General features: G+C 44.5%; 1 protein-coding gene across 1 annotated transcript in view; it reads left to right on the forward strand.

The window, feature by feature from the left end:
* The window catches only part of LOC115826260 (mitochondrial import inner membrane translocase subunit tim16), a 104379-nt gene that overhangs the window by 80647 nt on the left and 4784 nt on the right, over positions 1-18948 (forward strand). Inside the window, exons 10-24 of the mRNA XM_030790005.1 lie at positions 15022-15076; positions 15215-15272; positions 15369-15514; positions 15730-15825; positions 15938-16042; positions 16150-16309; positions 16520-16695; positions 16941-17049; positions 17217-17303; positions 17384-17526; positions 17695-17799; positions 17919-18004; positions 18267-18408; positions 18592-18681; positions 18791-18907. Of these exons, the coding sequence (XP_030645865.1) occupies positions 15022-15076; positions 15215-15272; positions 15369-15514; positions 15730-15825; positions 15938-16042; positions 16150-16309; positions 16520-16695; positions 16941-17049; positions 17217-17303; positions 17384-17526; positions 17695-17799; positions 17919-18004; positions 18267-18408; positions 18592-18681; positions 18791-18907 (1675 nt within the window). The remainder of the gene's footprint in view (positions 1-15021; positions 15077-15214; positions 15273-15368; positions 15515-15729; positions 15826-15937; positions 16043-16149; positions 16310-16519; positions 16696-16940; positions 17050-17216; positions 17304-17383; positions 17527-17694; positions 17800-17918; positions 18005-18266; positions 18409-18591; positions 18682-18790; positions 18908-18948) is intronic.

Below are 18948 nucleotides of genomic sequence, written 5' to 3' on the forward strand. Positions count from 1 at the left end.
GCATTTTCTCATCCACACTTCTTTACTCACTTTTTCTTTTGTTTCTCTTGGTGTAGCCCTTTTATTCTCTTTCGCGCATACACACTCTTTCCCTTTGACTCTCCCTCACACACTGCTCACACTACACATCTGTAACACATTATTCTAAATTGTGAGGATAGACAGACGATTTCATGCATGCTCAGCAAGACCCAGATGTAGTCCCATATTGTTGCCGTTGCTGAATCGCGCACGTTCCCAGAGAATAAATCGTCCTTTTTAGTTTATCACAAGCACAGATTTTCACTTGCAAATCACACAAACAGCAGTCTCCCTCTTTCTCTCTCTCTCTCTCTCTCTCTCTCTCTCTCCCCCTCTCTCTCTCCCCCCACCTCTCTCTTTCTCTCTCACCTCACTTTCGCTCTCTCTCTCACCTCTCTTTCTGTCACTTCACTTTCTTTGTCTCTCTCTCACTCTCTCTCTCCCTCTTTCTCTCTGTGCAAACATATGAGACTATATTGCATGTGCATCCAGGTAGAGGGCATGTGCGTTTGAAGACGTTACCGGTCCATCAGTAAATTTGTGTATGTTTTTGATGAAGCACAAGTCTGAGGTCGCAACTCTGCTGAAATCCAAACAGTCACCCATCCCAGATTCTGTCTGCTTTCTCTTCATCTGGCTTAAATAAACGCCTTAAGGGGTTTTCCACCGTTTGCTATGATCTCCTTTGTCCCTCTTTGTGTGTACAATAAGTTATGATGAGAAAAATAACCTCATCCTGTTTCATCTCTACCTTAATGTCAGTGATCTATTTCTCACTCCGGGCCCCGCTGAAGTGGTATGTAAACAGAGAGGGTTGAGATGTAGAGCCAGTGTTAGTGTGTGTGTGTGTGTGTGTGTGTGTGTGTGTGTGCGCGGTGGGGGGATCTAAATAAGCTGCTGCAGTGAAGGCTAAATCATGGTTACTGTAATAACCGTACTCTATGCCGTCAGCGCCCTGAGTTCCCTAATCACTTTGGCCTTGTAAAAGATGGTGCAGTGGAATCCGGGCCGGAGGTAATGTTGCCCAGGGGAACCTGTAAAACACAGCGCTGGTGCCAATCCAGCAGTGGCCAGTGAGTTAAAGAGCACTAATCCTCCTAATGCTTTATATTTCTTTCTTTCTTTCTTTCTTTCTTTCTTTCTTTCTTTCTTTCTTTCTTTCTTTCTTTCTTTCTTTCTTTCTTTCTTTCTTGCTCTCTTTCTCTCTCTCTCTCTCTCTCTCTCTCTCTCTCTCTCTCTCTCTCTGTCAGTGCCAGTATTGTTCTTTGCTGGGGTATTTATAGAATCTCTTCTGATAATGGCGTTTCCACCTGTGTCTCCACTCTAATCACAAGTGTCTGCTGGCAAGATTTCTCTGTCAGTCCATCCCTCTTTGTGTCTGGTTTGCTCTGTTTTGATAGTTTTAATTTACCTAGCTTTCTTTTGCCCTAAAAAAAAAAAAGATATTTCAAGGTCCCAGTGACACTCTTGCATAGACAGCAAAAAGATAAGGACAGACAGTGTGATTGATTGTTAATCAATAATCTGTCCAAACAAAACTAGATAGACACTGACACAGTGAGCTGACCCCCCTGAATGGTCGCTATGGAGATGGTGTCTTTTCCTCAGGTCTGTAACATGTCAAATACCACATGACATCACCTGCCGAGGATTCGAAGAGTAATGTGAGGTGACTTTTAGGATTTTACCACACACATGGTTACAACTTGTGTGTATTGCCCAAAAACAGACTGTTTTGTGTGTGTGTGTGTCTTATGTCATTTGTCATATCAGCACATCTGGTGTGTTCATGGGAACATTTGTGTATTTTTGTTGGCTGTGTAGTTTTATTGGTCTGATTTTGAGCTTGTGTGTTTATCGGGACGGAGTTACGTATTTATGGTTAGGATCGATTTTTCCATTTCCTTCACTTTTACGGGAAAGAAGTGAAAGGAAGTGAGGGGCTAGTGCCATCGTGTTTTATTTTCTCATAACTCAGAAGAAAAGAGAGAAGAAAAGACTGTGCAAGAGGGTTGCGGTGTGGAATTGTTTGCCCTCAGTGTCGTGATGGAGGTGTAAAGAGGGAAGAGAATAATGAATTTTAGAATGCTAGCGCCGGTGCTTGACAATTGCTAAGGAGGGGCGGATGTTTTTGGGAGTCCCATATTCCCTCCCCTGTCCCCAGTTGAACTGCAGGATTAAGTTATATTTTTATGTATTTTTAACCACATTTATAGCTCTGTGTTATTTACCCTCTCTGTGTCTTTCTCATCATCGCTGGTCAATGTTTAGAGCTCATACTTGTCCACTGATATGAGCTAAGCTCTTACTGTCACATATCTTAATGCACAGTTTTGTGTCTACAACGGAATGAAGAAATGCACATATTTCACTGTGTTTCTCCGTAGCCACAGGCCTGTCCATCAAGCGTATAGGTATCCGTGTTTTTGCAGCTGGACTGTGACTTGCTATGAACCTGGAGGTTCTGCGCTTGAGGTTCTGTCATTCGGTGAAACCCTGGATTGTGGCAACTTCCCAGAGCCCCGGTTTAAACTGGCATTTGAGGTCCGTGGGAAGTGTGGAGAGGACACTTGGAGAGTCAAGGGGTTTGTCTACAATGTGAGGGGGGTTAATTGGGATCAGTTTAAAGAAAAAAACTGAAACAAAGAACCTAGTACCAAAGAGAGATAGAGAGAGAGAGAGAGAGAGAGAGATTCCATCTCAGGCAATAAGCCGGTGGTAAGGAGAGTGAAAGCAGAGGCTTGGGTGTTGAAACACTGGGTAAATGATCATCTTCTGGTTTCAACTGCTGACTTTTCTTTTTCTTCTCAGACTGAGTCACTAACACTCACTTCAATCACTGCTCACACTTCAGTCTCTCACACATCTGACAGCACTGGATCTTCTTTGTACAGTGTTGTAAATACACAATTATTTTCCCCCTATTTTTTGCTTATTCTAGCAGAATCGGTTGGGCAGTTACATTTTTAAAGCTCAGCTTTGGACTGTAAAAATATGGATTCTTTTGTCTAAATGGTTTTCTATTTACACTTTCTCAAAATCCAAGAGTTCAAATGTTTGCTGAAGTCATGGGGTAGTGAACCCAACACATGTCAACAACACCCTGAGAAACTCTTTCTAATTCACACAATTGATTCTTGGCCCTTGCTGATGTGAGAGTCCTTTAAAATCATTTGAAAAAGAATAATTTCCTTTGACATTAGCGCTAGTTTAATGATGCCAGAGATGTGTGTGAGAGAGATTCATGTTAATGAATCAAAGGGGGGGGGGGAGTGTTGAGAGAGAGAGAGAGAGAGAGGCAATTTGTGATGGGGTCAAGCATGGGTACACTCTGTGGTTTACTGCTCTGTTGATTTCAAACTGCTCATATTTACAAGAGAGGCACGACAGCAACAAGCGAAACCAAAATGAGTCCGCAGAGTGGTATTCATCTGTGCCAATCTTTGGAGCGACCCGCTAACATAAAGTTAAGACAAATTGAAAGTATTACAAGGCTTAGGAAAAAATGTTCTTTTGAATGACTTGGTTGGGAAGAAAAGAAGAGGCCTGCCTAGTGATTTGGTTCGTAATTTTCTGCTTCGAATTTTGGTTTTTGAATTTTTCGGTCGTTTGGCTATAAACAGATAAACTTGCAGGCAGTTTTTTATCAGGGAGCCTTCATTTGAATGTGCTGTATGGTGTATTCCTCACGCTTAATGAGAATATGTGTCCATTTGCCATAGTCGCACTGGTACGAGAGGAGAGGGTGACCTCTATAATGAGAGGTCGTCCTGGATTCATCACACCAAACGTATGTGTAAAATTATGAATGTATTTACCTACAGGGCTGCCAAAAACATTCATCACATTATAGTGCTCTTTTCAAGTCAGTGTTGGATTTAGTATTTAAATTGTGCCAAGAAAGGCACTAAGAAAATGTTGCCTTCATTTTCTCTCTCTCTCTCTCTTTCTGTCTGATCTGTGGTATGTTTGGAATGAGGGGTTTGATGCCTGTGGTTTATTGAGCTGAGGGCTGATGATGAGCGTGTCTGAGAAATGCTTGCTATGCGCGGGATGATGTCTCAATGCACTGAATGTCTCACTGAACTGTGATTGAAGCACAACAAGTCCATACGCACATCCTCGTAGGTGAGGTGCTCTTTTAGGGGTGTGTGTGTGTGTGAGAGAGGGAGAGAGAGTGAGAGAGCGAGAGAGAGCGAAAGAGAGGAGGGGGGGGGGGTGACAGAAGGAGGACACACAGATGCTTACCATTCGCTCTTCTTATCCATCTGAGCACGTCAAAGATGCTGCCCCTCAGTCATGAGAATCTGGTGAAGCGTTAACTGTCCATGCGTGCTCTCTTGCACGGACCTCCGTGTCAGACAGCTGAGGTAATCCCCATAAACAGCCTCGTAACCCAACCACCCACCCACTCTCACACACACACACACACACGCGCGCGCACACACACACACTGAAACCAGACTCAGACACTTACTCAACCTCACATACACTAGCATTATCGCCCCCCGCCTCTGATAACACAACCACTAGCCTCGGAGAGAGACACACGCAAAAAGAGAGGGAGAGAGGGAGGGCGAGAGCATCCTCTAATATCACTCAAGGCATAGATGCTTAAAGAGAGAGAGAGAGTACAAAAGAAAGAGGCAGCATTAGGACCTCTTGACTGTAGATACTTTGAGAAACAGAGGAGGGGAAACCTGGACAGCGAGAGAGTTGGAGCGATAAAGGACAAAGAGAGAGAGAGAGAGAGTGAGAGAGAGGACAAAGAGAAACCGAGAGAGATGAGAGAAGAGTGATTTTTAATCACTGTTTCAGGGCCTCATACCTGAGAGAATGGAAACACAGATTTCGAAAACAACAGCAAGGCAATAAGCAATGATTCATATGTATTCAGGCAACCACATTTAGAATGCCAACCAAACCTGTTTCCGATTGAAAAAGAAGACAATTAGTTCTGAGGACTAATGACAAATAACTCTTGGAATTTTCCTGCTGTCATTGTGCCACGTTTACAAATTGTTCGGGCATTTTTATTTGTTATCGTTATTGTTGGTCAAAAACAAAGTTAGCAGCGGGCGAGTCCTGGATTGTGTCGTTTGGTCAGAGTCCATATTGTTAAGGGACTGTGGCGCACCGCTCGGCACGAAGTTTTCCCAAACTTGCCATACTGCAGACACTGCCAGGATTGACAGTAAAACACACACACACACACACACACACACACACACACACACACGTTCTCTCTGAAAAGACATTTTCAATGGGTGGTCATACAAGAGCGTCTTTGCTTTGTCTGTTGTAAATCCTCCAGCGTAAGAGTCTTTTCAGGTGTGTATTAAGGATATAAAAGCAATTGAAATAACTATGTGCAGTTACACTGTTTTTCATCCTTAGAAGTGAAGGGCATGTCTTTGTCACTTAGTTATGTTTTATATGGCCGTCGTGTCTCGCTTAATCTCTTCAGACGCCATTCATTTTTATCAAAAGGAGAGATGTTGTCATGTGTCTCACACACACACACACACACACACACACACACAGTTTATTAGCTGAGATAAAGAACATTTTGTAGGTCTCTTTGGCTAATTGTTCATGGCAGGATCCATACAGTTAGTGTAGGGCATTTATTGCAAAATCTCTCTTTCACCTTAACACTGACTATTAACTCTGACAGCACTGCTGCATTGAAGCCTGACACACCAAAGGACCGCACGCGTGTCAGCGAGCGTTGGTCCGTGTGTGTGTGTGTGTATGTGTGTGCGTGTGTGTGTGTGAGAGAGAGAGAGATTAGAATGGAGTGTGAGGCAGCATAGGCAGATAGCAGGCAAGCAGAGACATGGTGGTAGGGGTCCCGGCTGTTTAGCCGTGTGTGTGTGTGTGTGTGTGTGTGTTTGCAGCATTCGGCACGTCTCTCGCTCAGCATGTGCCATCACACGTTATGGTTTACTCAGGAATGCTCCCCTCTGATTGGGATTGGGATTGGGAGCCCTCCCTGATCCGATCGTGAGGGAGATTTTATCCCAGTGCACCAGATCTTGGAAACAACACAGAGAGCTGGGCCGACGCTGACTAGATTAGACTTACAAAGTAAAAGATAGGGAAGACACGTATCAAAATAGATCAGATACATCACACATCAGACGCAAAGGGAGTGGAGTAATATGAACATAGCCCCTCTCCATCCCACAGATCTCGCTGGTAACAACGTGGCAGCGGCATTTTCAGATATACACAGAAAGAACTTCCAGCCACCAGTGGAGGAAGAAATAACAGATTCCCAGCTCCCACATGTGAGCTGATGTGACATGACGATAAGCAATTCCGTCGACTCCAGGCCTCAGATTCTACAGGGAACGCGGTAATGCTCTCCCTCGTCAGCAGAGAGAAGTTCATCGCTTTAAACCCAAGAGCCGGCGTCACAGAGGAAGAGGAACATCTTTATTGTTGTCCTCCTCCTCATTTCTATGTGGTTCCTGTTCCTCTTCCTTGGCACTGCGAAGCTTGGCACTGAGATGAACAGTATAGCCAGACATGTGGTCCACTCTGAGCTTGGCCATTCTAAAATCTCTCTGTATTTACAGGAGTTAGTGGATCCGCTGCGTGAAATGGAGTCTGCCAAAGTCAAGAGTTTTTTTTGGCAGGACTTTCTTACCTGGATGTATCAAGGGGAGTGAACCCCATTACTGAGAAATTACTCTGCAATCTGAAAGAAAAATGGGTCGTTTGGGGCTCTCCTTACAAGAAGAATGATCATTATATGTTTCCCTCTTTCTCATTCTTCATCGTCCTGTCTGTGGTCAAGCGCGAGCTTGAAATGACCCCGGTTTTAACTTCTCGTTATCCAGTACACGCCATACCAGGTCAGAACCAGCTGACTCCTGCATACACACTTATCTGTTTCTGTGGATATGACAGGGGTTGGACCAGTTGCTGTAATACCGCCAGAAATTGCAAATGAATCGACAAGTGTAACAGCACATTTCTGGACTCCACCCAGTACCAGCCTCTTGGGCCTCAGATGGATCCATAGCAGAGTACGGCTGGGGAAGATAAAGGAACACCTCTGGCTGAACTTATTTCAAAATGCATGGAACTCGGTGGAATCAGTCCCAGTTCCTGCTCACAGGTTTTCTGAGGTCTGACTTCTGGACTCGTTAAAGTCAGAAGCACAGACGTTCCATACACTCCTCATACTTGTGTCATGATCGCTGAAACTTCAGGAAGACAAATAAACTGTGCTCCAAACAGAACCGCTGCTTGGAAAAGCAAAGAGAGTTATTCACCACTATTTATTATTTAACGCCGTGAAAGGTATGGAATTTTAGATCACTGGTGCAAATTAGTGCCTCAGCAATATAAATTACAAGCACATTACATGTCAGTACCCCAGAGGAAGAGGAAAAGACAGCTGATTTTCTTGCTGATCATGTCATGAGAGGTCCGCGTTCTACATACCTTAGTCTGATGTATCTGAGTGCTTGAATTCCTCAGGACGGCATGTTCATTGTCTGTTCTGTTTAGTCATAGAGTCAAGCCAGAGGGCGTGTGACTTGGTAAACTGTGTGCTGACTCAGACATAAAATTTCGACAGCTTTTGATGTCATTGTTTAATCTAACGGTCTTAAACTTAAACACTAAACTAAGAAAAATCTAAGAAAAAGATTTCTTGGAGTGATTTCCATGTCCCTCTGAAAGATTTCTGTTGTTGACTGCCAGGTGTGATATTTTACAATGTTATTGTAGTATGTTTAAGAACTTTTCTGGACTTAATGAAACTGAGATTCTAGTGCTGATGTTGATGATTTTGGAATGTGGAATTTTGGAATTTTTTTTTTAATTTGGGATGATATCACTGCTATGTGTACAATGATGTAGCAAACTGACTTAATGTGTTTAAGTCCCTTAAGTCAATACTGAGGTCATTATTTTCTTGGAAATTCATCTGCTATGCCTGTGTGTGTGTGTGTGTGTGTGTGTGTGTGTGTGTGTGTGTGTGTGTGTGTGTGTGTGCGGGCGCATGTGTGTGCGTGTGTGTGTGTGTGTGTGTGTGTGTGTGTGCGGGCGCATGTGTGTGCGTGCATGTGTGTGTGTGTGTGTGAGTGCATGTACCCATGCATGTATGTAAGTGTGTGTGTGTTCATATGCATATGAATTCGTGTCTGTGCATGTGTGTGTGTGTGTGTGTGTGTGTGTGCGTGTGTAAGAGAGAGAATGAAAGTGTTTGGAGCCTCTGTACTAGCACATCCAATGCATCCGTGTCAAGCAAACTAGTCTCTTCCTGTGACCCTCAGCGGAGTGTGGTTCTCTGTCTTGACCCCTTCTCTTCTCCCTCCATGCATCCTCTCTCTGGGCTCTTCCACTTCACTCGCCTCTGTCCTTCTTAGGGCTCTGCTGACAGGTAGTTTAACGCTTATATCCTGTAGCCCCTTGAAGCCGACTGTTGTCTGGAGTTTAACGCAGAGCTCTCCCATTTCCGGGGCTTAAGAGGTCAGGACCTGCCTCCTAAACAACCCCCCAGATACACACACACACGCACGCACGCACACACACAGACAGACCTCACAGATGAAGTTCTTACATACCAGTGACCCTTTAAAGAATTTCTGAAGTTGAGCTAATTCAACCAAAATACGTCCTGTTTTGTCCTTGTCGCCTATTGAAAATCAGCTGCTGTTTTTTTTTTTTTGTTTGTTTTTTTTTTTGGAGACTCCATTTTGTCTCAGTTGTTTTGAATTTCACTTCCTAATGGAAAGCTTCAGGCGATGGTGGGCAGGAATGAAAATCTAGCCAACTTTACTACTACCTCTGTAATAGTGTAGATAATTCCCATACATTGTTATTAGCAGAGCATTCAACATATAAATCATTTAAGACCTAACGGTAATACCGTCTCGTTCCTGCCTACCACCACCTGCAGTTCCTCTCTCCATAGCCAGCGTACACAGTCATTGTAGGTTTATGGGCACTGACATGGCCAGTGAGTTTATGAGACTGTCTGGAACAGGTAACCAGATGTTTACAAGTCTCCCCCCTGCACGTCTCTTACTGCCCTTAGGATGTGCTATAGTTTATCTATGGTAACAAAAATTATGGTACCATGTGTAGTGTAGTATTATGGTGTCCTTAACTTATGGTATCATTCTGGGCCTGACCCAGTTTTCTTTCGAACCTTTTTTTTTTTCTGTGGGCTGGGAAATGAATCTTAGGTTTCATAGTGGACGTTTGTAAACAGGGTGCTGATGTTTGATTTTATTTGTTTTTCTTGTTGTTTTGTGTGTATGTGTTAAGTGTTTTTTTTTTTCTTCAGACTAGTATTGTATCCATATATATGAATGTTTGTCTGTGTGTGTGTGTGTCTGTGTCTGTCTGTGTCTGTCTGTGTGCGTGTGTGCGTGTGTGTGTGTGTGTGTGTGTGTGTGTGTGTGTGTGTGTGTGTGTGAGAGAGAGAGCTTGCACACGCGCACATGCACGCATAGCCTGTCAGTATGTCAGTACACTCAGGTGCATTGGCTCTGGAACAAACTTCCAGTTTAATTAAAGTCTGAGTTTACCCCGTCTCTCGAGACACGGTGGGCCGAATGCGGCGGGGCTTGGCTTGGCATCTCTTCTGACATTCTCATCAGCCTGCACACGGTGTGGGCACAGCTGGCCTCCCCTGCCCCCGACCCGCTCCCTTTCCCCACCTCAGGAACGCACCACCTCCGCTCCTCTAAGTCCTTTTAAATGAACAGGCTCCAGGTGGCAAGGGAGTAGGACCCTCAGCGCTACTGTTCTCAGCTATGTGGAAGGCCAAATCTCCCGAACGCTGAAGGCAGTCCAGGAATGACTCGACACTGTGCATTCAACCAATCAGCAATAACCCGCAGAGCATGCCATGCAAAGATAGGCCCTTAACTATCAGTCGGCCTCACACAGGGGCGACTCTGTACAATAAACTACACAGCTCTTGTCATCTTATCGTGATGGTGAGAAACCCCAGACCGAATGACTGAACCTCTTGACCAATAAACTCTAATAGTGTTCTCTGTTAATGGATTTGGCCAAGTCCGTTCATCTCAGAGTGTTACGTAGACTATCAGCCAAATAATTAACAGGCTCAGACGCTGACCGTAATGAAGGTGATCAAGAACATAAATGTAGGAACATGTGCATGAGTCTGTGGCCACAGTCACACACACACACACACACACACACACACACGCACACTGGGATCTGTTTCATGATGATGTATTAACTTTGGGTCTGTGTTAGGGTTGACTTGCTCCATATATAACCAGTGTTTAGGTCATTGTGGAAATAGGGTGGAAAAAAGTCCCATCACCACTGGGCTTAGCTCCCAACATGCTAATGATCCACTAATGCCTGTGTTTTATTTGGAAGGTTCTCTTTGATGCCACTAAAAATGCCACGCTAGGCTTGGAAAGACGCTGAGTCACAAACCCCACGCTCTCCTACCACAAAATGCGAATAAGGCAACAGTTCATCAAGTGGATTAGATAATCAGAACATTACGGCAGTAAAGACTTTATTTAGGTTGAGAAGGCGTTGTTTTTGTGGTTGACAGCATGACGTGCTAATAAGAGTTTTATGTAATGGTATCTGTGTGTAATCAGATTAATATACCACACAGTCTCTTACCCTCCATGCCACTCTCCCTGTGTTCAGGTTTAAGTCAGCTTAGCTTTCCCTGGGCATCTATATCAATAAAAGAACTTTCCAGCAGCTGTGTTTCCAAGCCTGGACCAAACTGGCGCTCTCTCTCTCTCTCTCTCTCTCTCTCACTCTCTCTCTCTTTCTTTAATCACATTTGGATTATTTCAGCTCAAATCTCAAACTCATCTGAATCAAGGCCTGTATATGTTTAAAGCGCATGAAATCACAACTGTTAGCACAACAAGAGACTCTATTCATGAGATGAAGCAGCCTGAAAATGAGATGAGAGTGATAAGATAGATCGCCCAAAAGCCATTAGCACAGTAATCTGTTTAGTAACGTAGATGTGTGCAAGGCTTTTATACAGGAGCAGTTTCATTCCTTACCAACGCATAGATGTCATAGCAACTATTCATCATATGATGATAAATGGCTGTAACTGCTATACATCTGCTATATAAATACAAATTGTGTCCTGTGCGTCTGTTACAGAGAGTTAGAGACATACACACACACACACACACATTTCGATACACACAGGCTGTCCCTCTTCAATAAAGCAGTCCAGGTCTCTCTTTCACGTATCAGTTGCTAAGGGAGAGGGAAGCGGAGTGAGTCTGTCCTGTGGCCCTGTTGTGTGGGAGCCCACTGGAGAGAGATTTACTGCCCTTTGATAGCAGGGGCCTGATAAACGGAGCTTTTGGAAGCACACGGTTCAGCACCCTGCTAACCCCCTTCTGTATCTTCACACACTTTACTGGGCACCCCGCCCGCTCTGCGAACACTCTCTCACACACACCACTCTGTCATTTTCACCAGAGCTAATCACCAGAGATAGACAGAGAGAGAGAGAGAGGGAGATGATAAAAGGAGAGAAGGAGAGATACATGAAGGGAGGAGTTGTGGGACAGAGAGAAGTCTAGGATTCACAGTGTGTGTTTTCTTACTGTACAAGTGTGTGGGGGCCAAGGTACAGAGACTGTTGCATGGCTGAGTGACTAGGAGCAGAAAGGCCCTTTGCTGGGTCTGCTGTGGTTTGTTCATACTGTTTGTGGACTGTGAAAGGTGCCTTTCAAATGATAAGGATCACTGGGCTGTAGTCACTGAAGTTTCCCTGAAGTTGCTTTCCATGCAGTGAGTGCTTATGGCTGAAACTTCTGGGGACCTTTTTCTTTAATAACTACCTGCGGTACAGAGCTTGGTCATGCATGATCAATCGTGCTATCCTTACACACACACACACACACACACACACACACACACACACACACACACACACACAATTAGAGTCAGTTACAATGACTGCTAGGCTTATCTGAAAACCCTCCTGGGAATAAGCACAGATTCATGCATATGCACACACACAAACACACACACACACACACTCACACACACACACACACACACACACACACACACACACACACAGTGGGAAAAGTGTAGGCATGGACTTCTGGTTGGATTTGTTCCAGTTTCTGTTGTGTTTGGCGTAGACCGTGTCCAAGCCATCCCACGTATCAGATATTACATCCAGCCTGAGCCCGCCCAGCCTCACCTGGAGATAACAGTCTGCATCTCTCATCCACCTGTCTGTCACTCTGTCCCCTCCTGTTCATTCAGCCTTTATATTTCCACATTATCACAGCTCACACACACACACACACACACACACACACACACACACACACATGTTCCTGTCCTCCTGGCATGCTGTTTTTGTGTAATAATAAAATCAGAGGAGCCATCATCACGATCATAATAATATTATAAAGCATATCTGCGGGTGATGATTATGCCTGTCATACGGAAAAGCTTATTCGGTGGATAATTGGGGTACCGTAAGCCCAGGGCTGATACAGACACTGTGATGAGTTTGAGTGGTTTCATTCTGGAGTGTCTTTGAAGCTGTCCTGTTTTATATGCTGAATATAACCAAAATATAACCAAAATTTATTAATAACCAATAACCAAAGTTTATAGACAGACTTGTGGTAAGAATAGCATTTATGCACTTACATCTTTACCGGACTATTCTGGACGGCCAGTCATGAGCCTCATTGAAGGAGGATAGCACTGTGAGTGCATGCACGTGTGTGTGTGTGTGTGTGTGTGTGTGTGTGTTTGTGTGTGTGTGTGTTTGTGTGTGTGTTTGTTGGCAGCACATGGCCCTGCTCCTCTGACTCACCCCACACTGGCCTGAATGGGCTTATGTCTTTCCGCATGGTTTAGAGTCTTAAACAGGATCTGCTGTAACGGTACCTTTCAGCACCCTGCACCGCAGCATGTACACAAACACACACACACACACACACACACCCTCTTACTTACACATTTGTTTACTGCTTTAAAACACTGATGAATGAAATCTTTGATTGTTACCGTGCTCATTCATGACTACACCCTGTGTGACTGTGACTACAACTCCATCTCACTATTCCTGCCTCTCTCTCTCTCTCTCTCTCTCTCTCTCTCTCTCTCACACACACACACACACACATACACGCCATTACTGGAGGGAGGCTGGGTTGTTTGTGTACTTATGTGGGAAAATGCTCTCTATGACTAATTGACTATACTCAAGTGGAGTCCCATTAGCTTTGGGGGTTTTTTTTTGTTTGTTTTTTTTTGTGGTTCTCTTTCTATTAATGGAATGATTAGTTTGACAGATTAAACCAGAGGGAAAACAAGTGAGATCATTAATAATAGAAACACAAAGAGGGAAAATGAAAGGTGTTGTCATCTAAGGATAGGTATGACATGGTATAAGTCTGAGAGGGAGATGAGGTAAAGTTCAGAAAGGGAGAGAGGAAGAAGAGGAAGAAGTGGGGAGAGAGAGAAGGGGGGTGTGGGAATGGAGGTGTTTAGGGGCTCCCTGTAGACAAGCTTCGACATGGGAACGAAGCGTTGGCCTAACGAAGCGTGGCCACCCCTCACTGACTTCAGAGGCCTGAGGCACATATAGGTCTGAGGGGTGGAGTCAGCTGTCACTCAAGGCATCTCCCAATCAGCATTCAGAATGAGATCTAAGAGAGTGGTTATGCTTCACAACAACTCTCACCAAACCAAAGCAAACTCCAGCGGTTCTGTGATGTATGGTTAGAGCAGAAATTTCAAATGCAAACAGAAGCAGCTCTTAAGCTTACATCCAGTACTCTAGAGTCTAGAGTCACTGGAGGAACAGTTCTAATAGAGAATACCTCCTTATACTCATTCACACACACTCCACTGTAACCCTAATGTCGCTTATGGGGGGTTACGGCAATCCATCCTCTACTTGGTGGGGATTTTTATTAACCTTAACATAGACTCCTGCTCTCTCTCTCTCTGTCTGTCTGTCTGTCTGTCCGTCTGTCTCTCTCTCGCTCTCCTCTCTCTCTCTCTCTCTCTCTCTCTCTCTCTCTTTCCTCTGCATCCTCATTGAATGCTTCAGCCCAGCTTTTCTCGGTCTTACACAACCTCAGACAAATGATATGACTGCGTGTGTTTAGCTTTGTGTTTGTGTTTGTGTTTGTTTGTGTGTGTTTTCACTGTGTGGCCCTTTTCTTTTGATGAGCCCCAAACTGACAGAACATGCTCCAAATGATTTCATTCCCTCTCACACACTAGCGTCTGTACCTAAATTTGTAAACAGCACTGTAACTACCGAAGGCCACTGGACACGTAAATGAACCTATTGTTTAGTCATTTAGAGCATATGGCCACAATTAAGCCACTTCCTACCTCACATTCAGCATTTCTTCTTGTGAAAGGGGATTAATGAAACTAATTCTCTTTAGGCTTCTGTAATGTATTAGACTTGTTTGGTGAGGTCACGTCAGTAATCAGTGTAAGTGCTGTGGTCAAACACATCCTACCACAGGCACACGCGGTTCAAACATGGTTTCCCTTTTTCCTCTCTATCACAAAAGGGAGTAGGAGATCATCCTCCCGGAGACATATGCAGCGATTATTGGTTTATTTCTGCTCTCGGCAGAACTAAGATGAATGTGGCATTGTATGGATGTGAAAGCCAGTAGTTAGGCCTTAAGCGGCTGGATTTTATGCTGGAATTTCATTTTTAAGAGTTCAGTGGAACAGTTTGCATTAAACAACACAGACCTATTCTTTCAGAAATGTTTGCATTTTATTTATGAAATGAATGAATAGATGTTTGTTGTAAAGCTCTGACTGGCTGCGGTATTTTTGACTAGGTGCAAGATCCTCTCATCTGGTGCTCTCCTGCCCTCTAATGGTTAAAGGGTGTAACTGCTATTTTAAGTAGTCTTAAATCTGAGGAATTATTTGAAGTGCATTGTTTAATATTTCCCTCTCTCTCTCTCTCTCTCTCTCTCCTTGCATCTTCAGGATTCTGATGCCTCTCTTTGACCCTGATACTGGTCTACTGATTGTGTCAGGAAAGGTAATGATTTTTTTATTTTAAACTAGTCAGCATGGACACCTTTTGTCTGTTTCTTAAACTGTTACCGACATCTTTATGTCGGATTTGCTTAACACAACGGTTTTTAATTTTTTTTTTCCTTTTTCTTGTCTTGAAAAGGGAGACTGTGGCATCGACTGCTTTGAGGTGACTACGAGCGAACCATTCCTCTCACAAGGTAGGCCTTAGTTTAGAGTTCTGAATTTGTCAGTGATAAACTGCACATGTTTTATTCTTTTTCTCTCAACATTGTTCCCTTCTCTCTCTGCTCCAGTGAGTCACTGTCTGACTGAAACTCCAACTCGCGGCGTTGCCTTGGTTCCCAAACTGGCGCTGGACGTTAGCTCCTGTGAGGTTCTGAGGGTTATGCAGTTGACAGACAACTTCATCATACCTGTCGCCTACCAGGTGCCCCGCAAGGTAGGCTTCCTTACCAACTTAATGCTCAGTTCTGTTTATTTAATCAGCACAACCACTCAAAGTTCATCAAAGACATGATGAAGATCTGTGGTACGCCAGCTATGTGCAAAGATGTCATCTCAGTCCCTTTCCGAATTACAGTTTAGAGTTCTGTTTTATTTGATGTTCTGTATTCTGTCATTTGAAGCATGTGTTTGTGTTTGTGTTTGTTTCAGCCTGGGCAAGACTTTCACTCTGACCTATACCCGGACACGCTGGGTCAGACTGCGGCCATGTCAGCGGAGGAATGGTGGAAGGGTGGAAACAAACAGGTAAAAACTAATCTCACAGCCGCTCAGCCACACGCCCACAGTGTGTTCTCAAACAAGCTCTGTGTACGCACATTATCTGCCCCTGAGTTTGTCCAATCACACGACTCCACAGGTGGAAAGGGTCAGCCTCCACCCAGACAAGAGACCAAAGCCCAAATCTGAGTCAGCCAAACAGCCAACCGCAAAGAAGGAGCTGACAAGTGGGAAGAGCAAGGAGGTGAGTGGCAAGAATGTTTGCTTGTCATAGGTTGTTTTCTCCTTAAACTACCATTCTCCTCCTTCTACCACCATCTCACGTGTTTAACTCTTTCTCTCCGTTCCTAGGAGGCTCCCACTGGTTGCTCCACCTCTAGCAGTCCAACGAGCACCCCCAGCAGCAGTGCTGCTCCGTCCCGTTCCCCCTCATCCACCAGTGGCCTGTCCTCAGGATTCCTGCCAAGCCCCAGCCCCAGTCAAAGCTCTCGTGCCATCCAGAACATGCTGGGTCAGAACCTCGTTCTGTTCACTGTTGAACTCCTCAGTGCTGCTGAAAAAGATGACGCTGTTTTGGGTTTTTTTTTTAGCTGTTGAGTTAGCTTTCTGTACTCTCAGTTGTTTGCTCAATGGCTAAAAAGAGAAGAGTCAAAAAAAAAGTTCCTCCCTGCAATTGTAACTGTAATTTATAGGAGTATTGTTCTCTTATCTTTTCTTGCAGGTCCAAGTTCTAAGTTCCGTCACATCCAAGGGAAAGTTCTGCACCGCGATACCCACATCACCAACCTGCGGGGACTCAACCTCACCACGCCCGGAGAGTGCGACGGTTTCTGTGCCAATGGACAGCGCGTGGCAGTACCCCTGGCCATCGCTGGAGGGCAGATTGCTGTGTTTGAGGTACTGTATTGCACTAGAGATGCCAACATCTTGCAATAGTCATATCAGATAAATTGCATATCTTTTATTGCTCATAGCCAGCTTATCTCTATCAGTTTGTTCTAAGATATTTCCAAAAGAGGTCGATTATGTTAAATAAAGATCTTAGCAATGACCATGCAGTTGCTTTAGAGGGCAGAGTTGCACTCCAAAGTACTTTGTCAGTGTGTATACAGAATTTAGTGTTGTGCTTTTCCTTTCTCCAGCTCTCTCAGCCTGGCAAACTGCCTGACACCGCTTTGCCCACCATCCAGAACTCAGTGAATGTGGCTGACTTCTGCTGGGACCCCTTTGACCCGTACAAACTGGTCGTAGGTCAGGAACTCTCTCTGACTTGCCAATACAAAGAATACCTTTCCATTATACATACTCGGTTTTTCATCAGACGCAGATATTAAGTTTAAATATTTCAATTTAACATATAAAAATAAAATTAAAATAAGCATTTATTTTGATCTCTGTCTTTTCGGTCTCCCTCAAAGCTGGAGATGATGCTAAAATCCGGGTGTGGCAGGTTCCAAAAGGTGGTGTGACTGAGACAGTCACTGACCCCGCTTGTATCCTGCAGGGTAAGAACGTCTCCCTTTGAACACTGACATCTAAATTTAAGATTTATAGTATGATTGACACCAGGCTCAACCAATTACAGGACATACTGAGAAGATATACTCCATCAAGTTCCACCCCCATGCCTCGGGCCTCCTTGCATCCTCCTCCTATGACCTGACAGTGCGTCTGTGGGACCTGGAGTCTGGGAGGGAGGTGAAACTGCTCAAGGGGCATGAAGACCAGGTTAGTTGAGCTGGATTGGACCGGTTGGAGACTCAGACGTTTGGGGTGGTGCAAGGAATAATGTTATTATTATTGTTGCTATGATGTAATTAAGGACTGACTTTTGGAAATTCGCACTTGTAATTTTCTCATTTTATTGGCATGTATTGGTAACTGGATGTCTCCTAGATCTTTGGGATGGCTTGGAGTCCAGACGGGAAGTTGTTGGCCACTGTTTGTAAGGACGGGAAAGTGCGTCTGTACGATCCACGCAAGTCCAACGAACCTGTCCAGGTTTGTGTCGTTCAGAGACGTCTACGCTAATTGATTGTACCATGAACGGGGCCAACTGTGTTATACAGAACAGAGTTTTCACAGTTCCATTGTTTCTCTCCTCTGTCCTGCTTCTGCAGGAGGGGCCAGGCCCTGAGGGCCACAGAGGGGCCAGAGTGGTATGGGTGTGTGATGGCAAGTTCCTGCTGGTCTCAGGTTTTGACAGGTAAGAAAACATACGCGGGTCAAAAACTGTAACCTCACCGAGTGACCATTTATAGACTTTTAAAATTCACTCAGCGCATTGCCCCAGAGGTCAGTAAAAGAATGAAGATGAGTTTCAACATTTTACTGTCTCGCAAATATTTTCGAGCCTTTCGGGACACGTTTCGACCTGCACGCCGTGACTTTTGCTCTCGAGAGACCGGCAGTTTTTAGCTACAGTTTTGTTTCATGCTGACCTCTGGCTGCCTGTGTTTCCCCTGCAGTCGCAGTGAGAGACAGCTGTATCTGTTCTCTTCTGAGTCTTTGGCCTCTGGAGCTCTGGCGACTACTTCTGCTGATGTGTCACCCTCAACTCTCATTCCCTTCTATGACCCTGACACCAGCGTCGTCATCCTCACCGGAAAGGTACCTGAGTAATCCCCAGACCTGCCTCAAAATGTTTCCCATATAGAAAAAAAAAAAAAGTTGGTTTTCCGTACAGCTTTGGTTATGCAGCAGTTTCAGTTAGGACAGCTGGTGTCAAGTATTCCTGTAAAAAAACCCCAAAAAAACATGAATAAACAGTTTTTATTTGTTTGTTTGTTTCAGGGTGATACACGTGTGTATATTTTTGAGATTGTGCCAGAGACTCCATATTTTATGGAATGCAGTAGCTTCCATTCCTCTGAGCCGCACAAAGTAAGTTAATAACTGTCTTCTCACATACCCTTCTTCTTTTGGTAAAATGTTCACATTCTAAAACAGCCGAGGGTTTTTTTGGGGTTGTTTTGGGTTTTTTTGCTGGCAGGGTTTTTGTTTCTTGCCGAAGACGGAGTGTGAGGTGCAGGATGTGGAGGTGGCCAGAGCAGTCAGGCTCAGTAAGACCACCATAGAGCCTGTGGCTTTTAAGGTCCCACGAGTCAAGGTTAGTAAGCTGAGACCTTTGGTTCAGCCTCATGGTACAAC

This window comes from Chanos chanos, chromosome 13, assembly GCF_902362185.1.
Source record: "Chanos chanos chromosome 13, fChaCha1.1, whole genome shotgun sequence".
Lineage (NCBI taxonomy): Eukaryota > Metazoa > Chordata > Actinopteri > Gonorynchiformes > Chanidae > Chanos > Chanos chanos.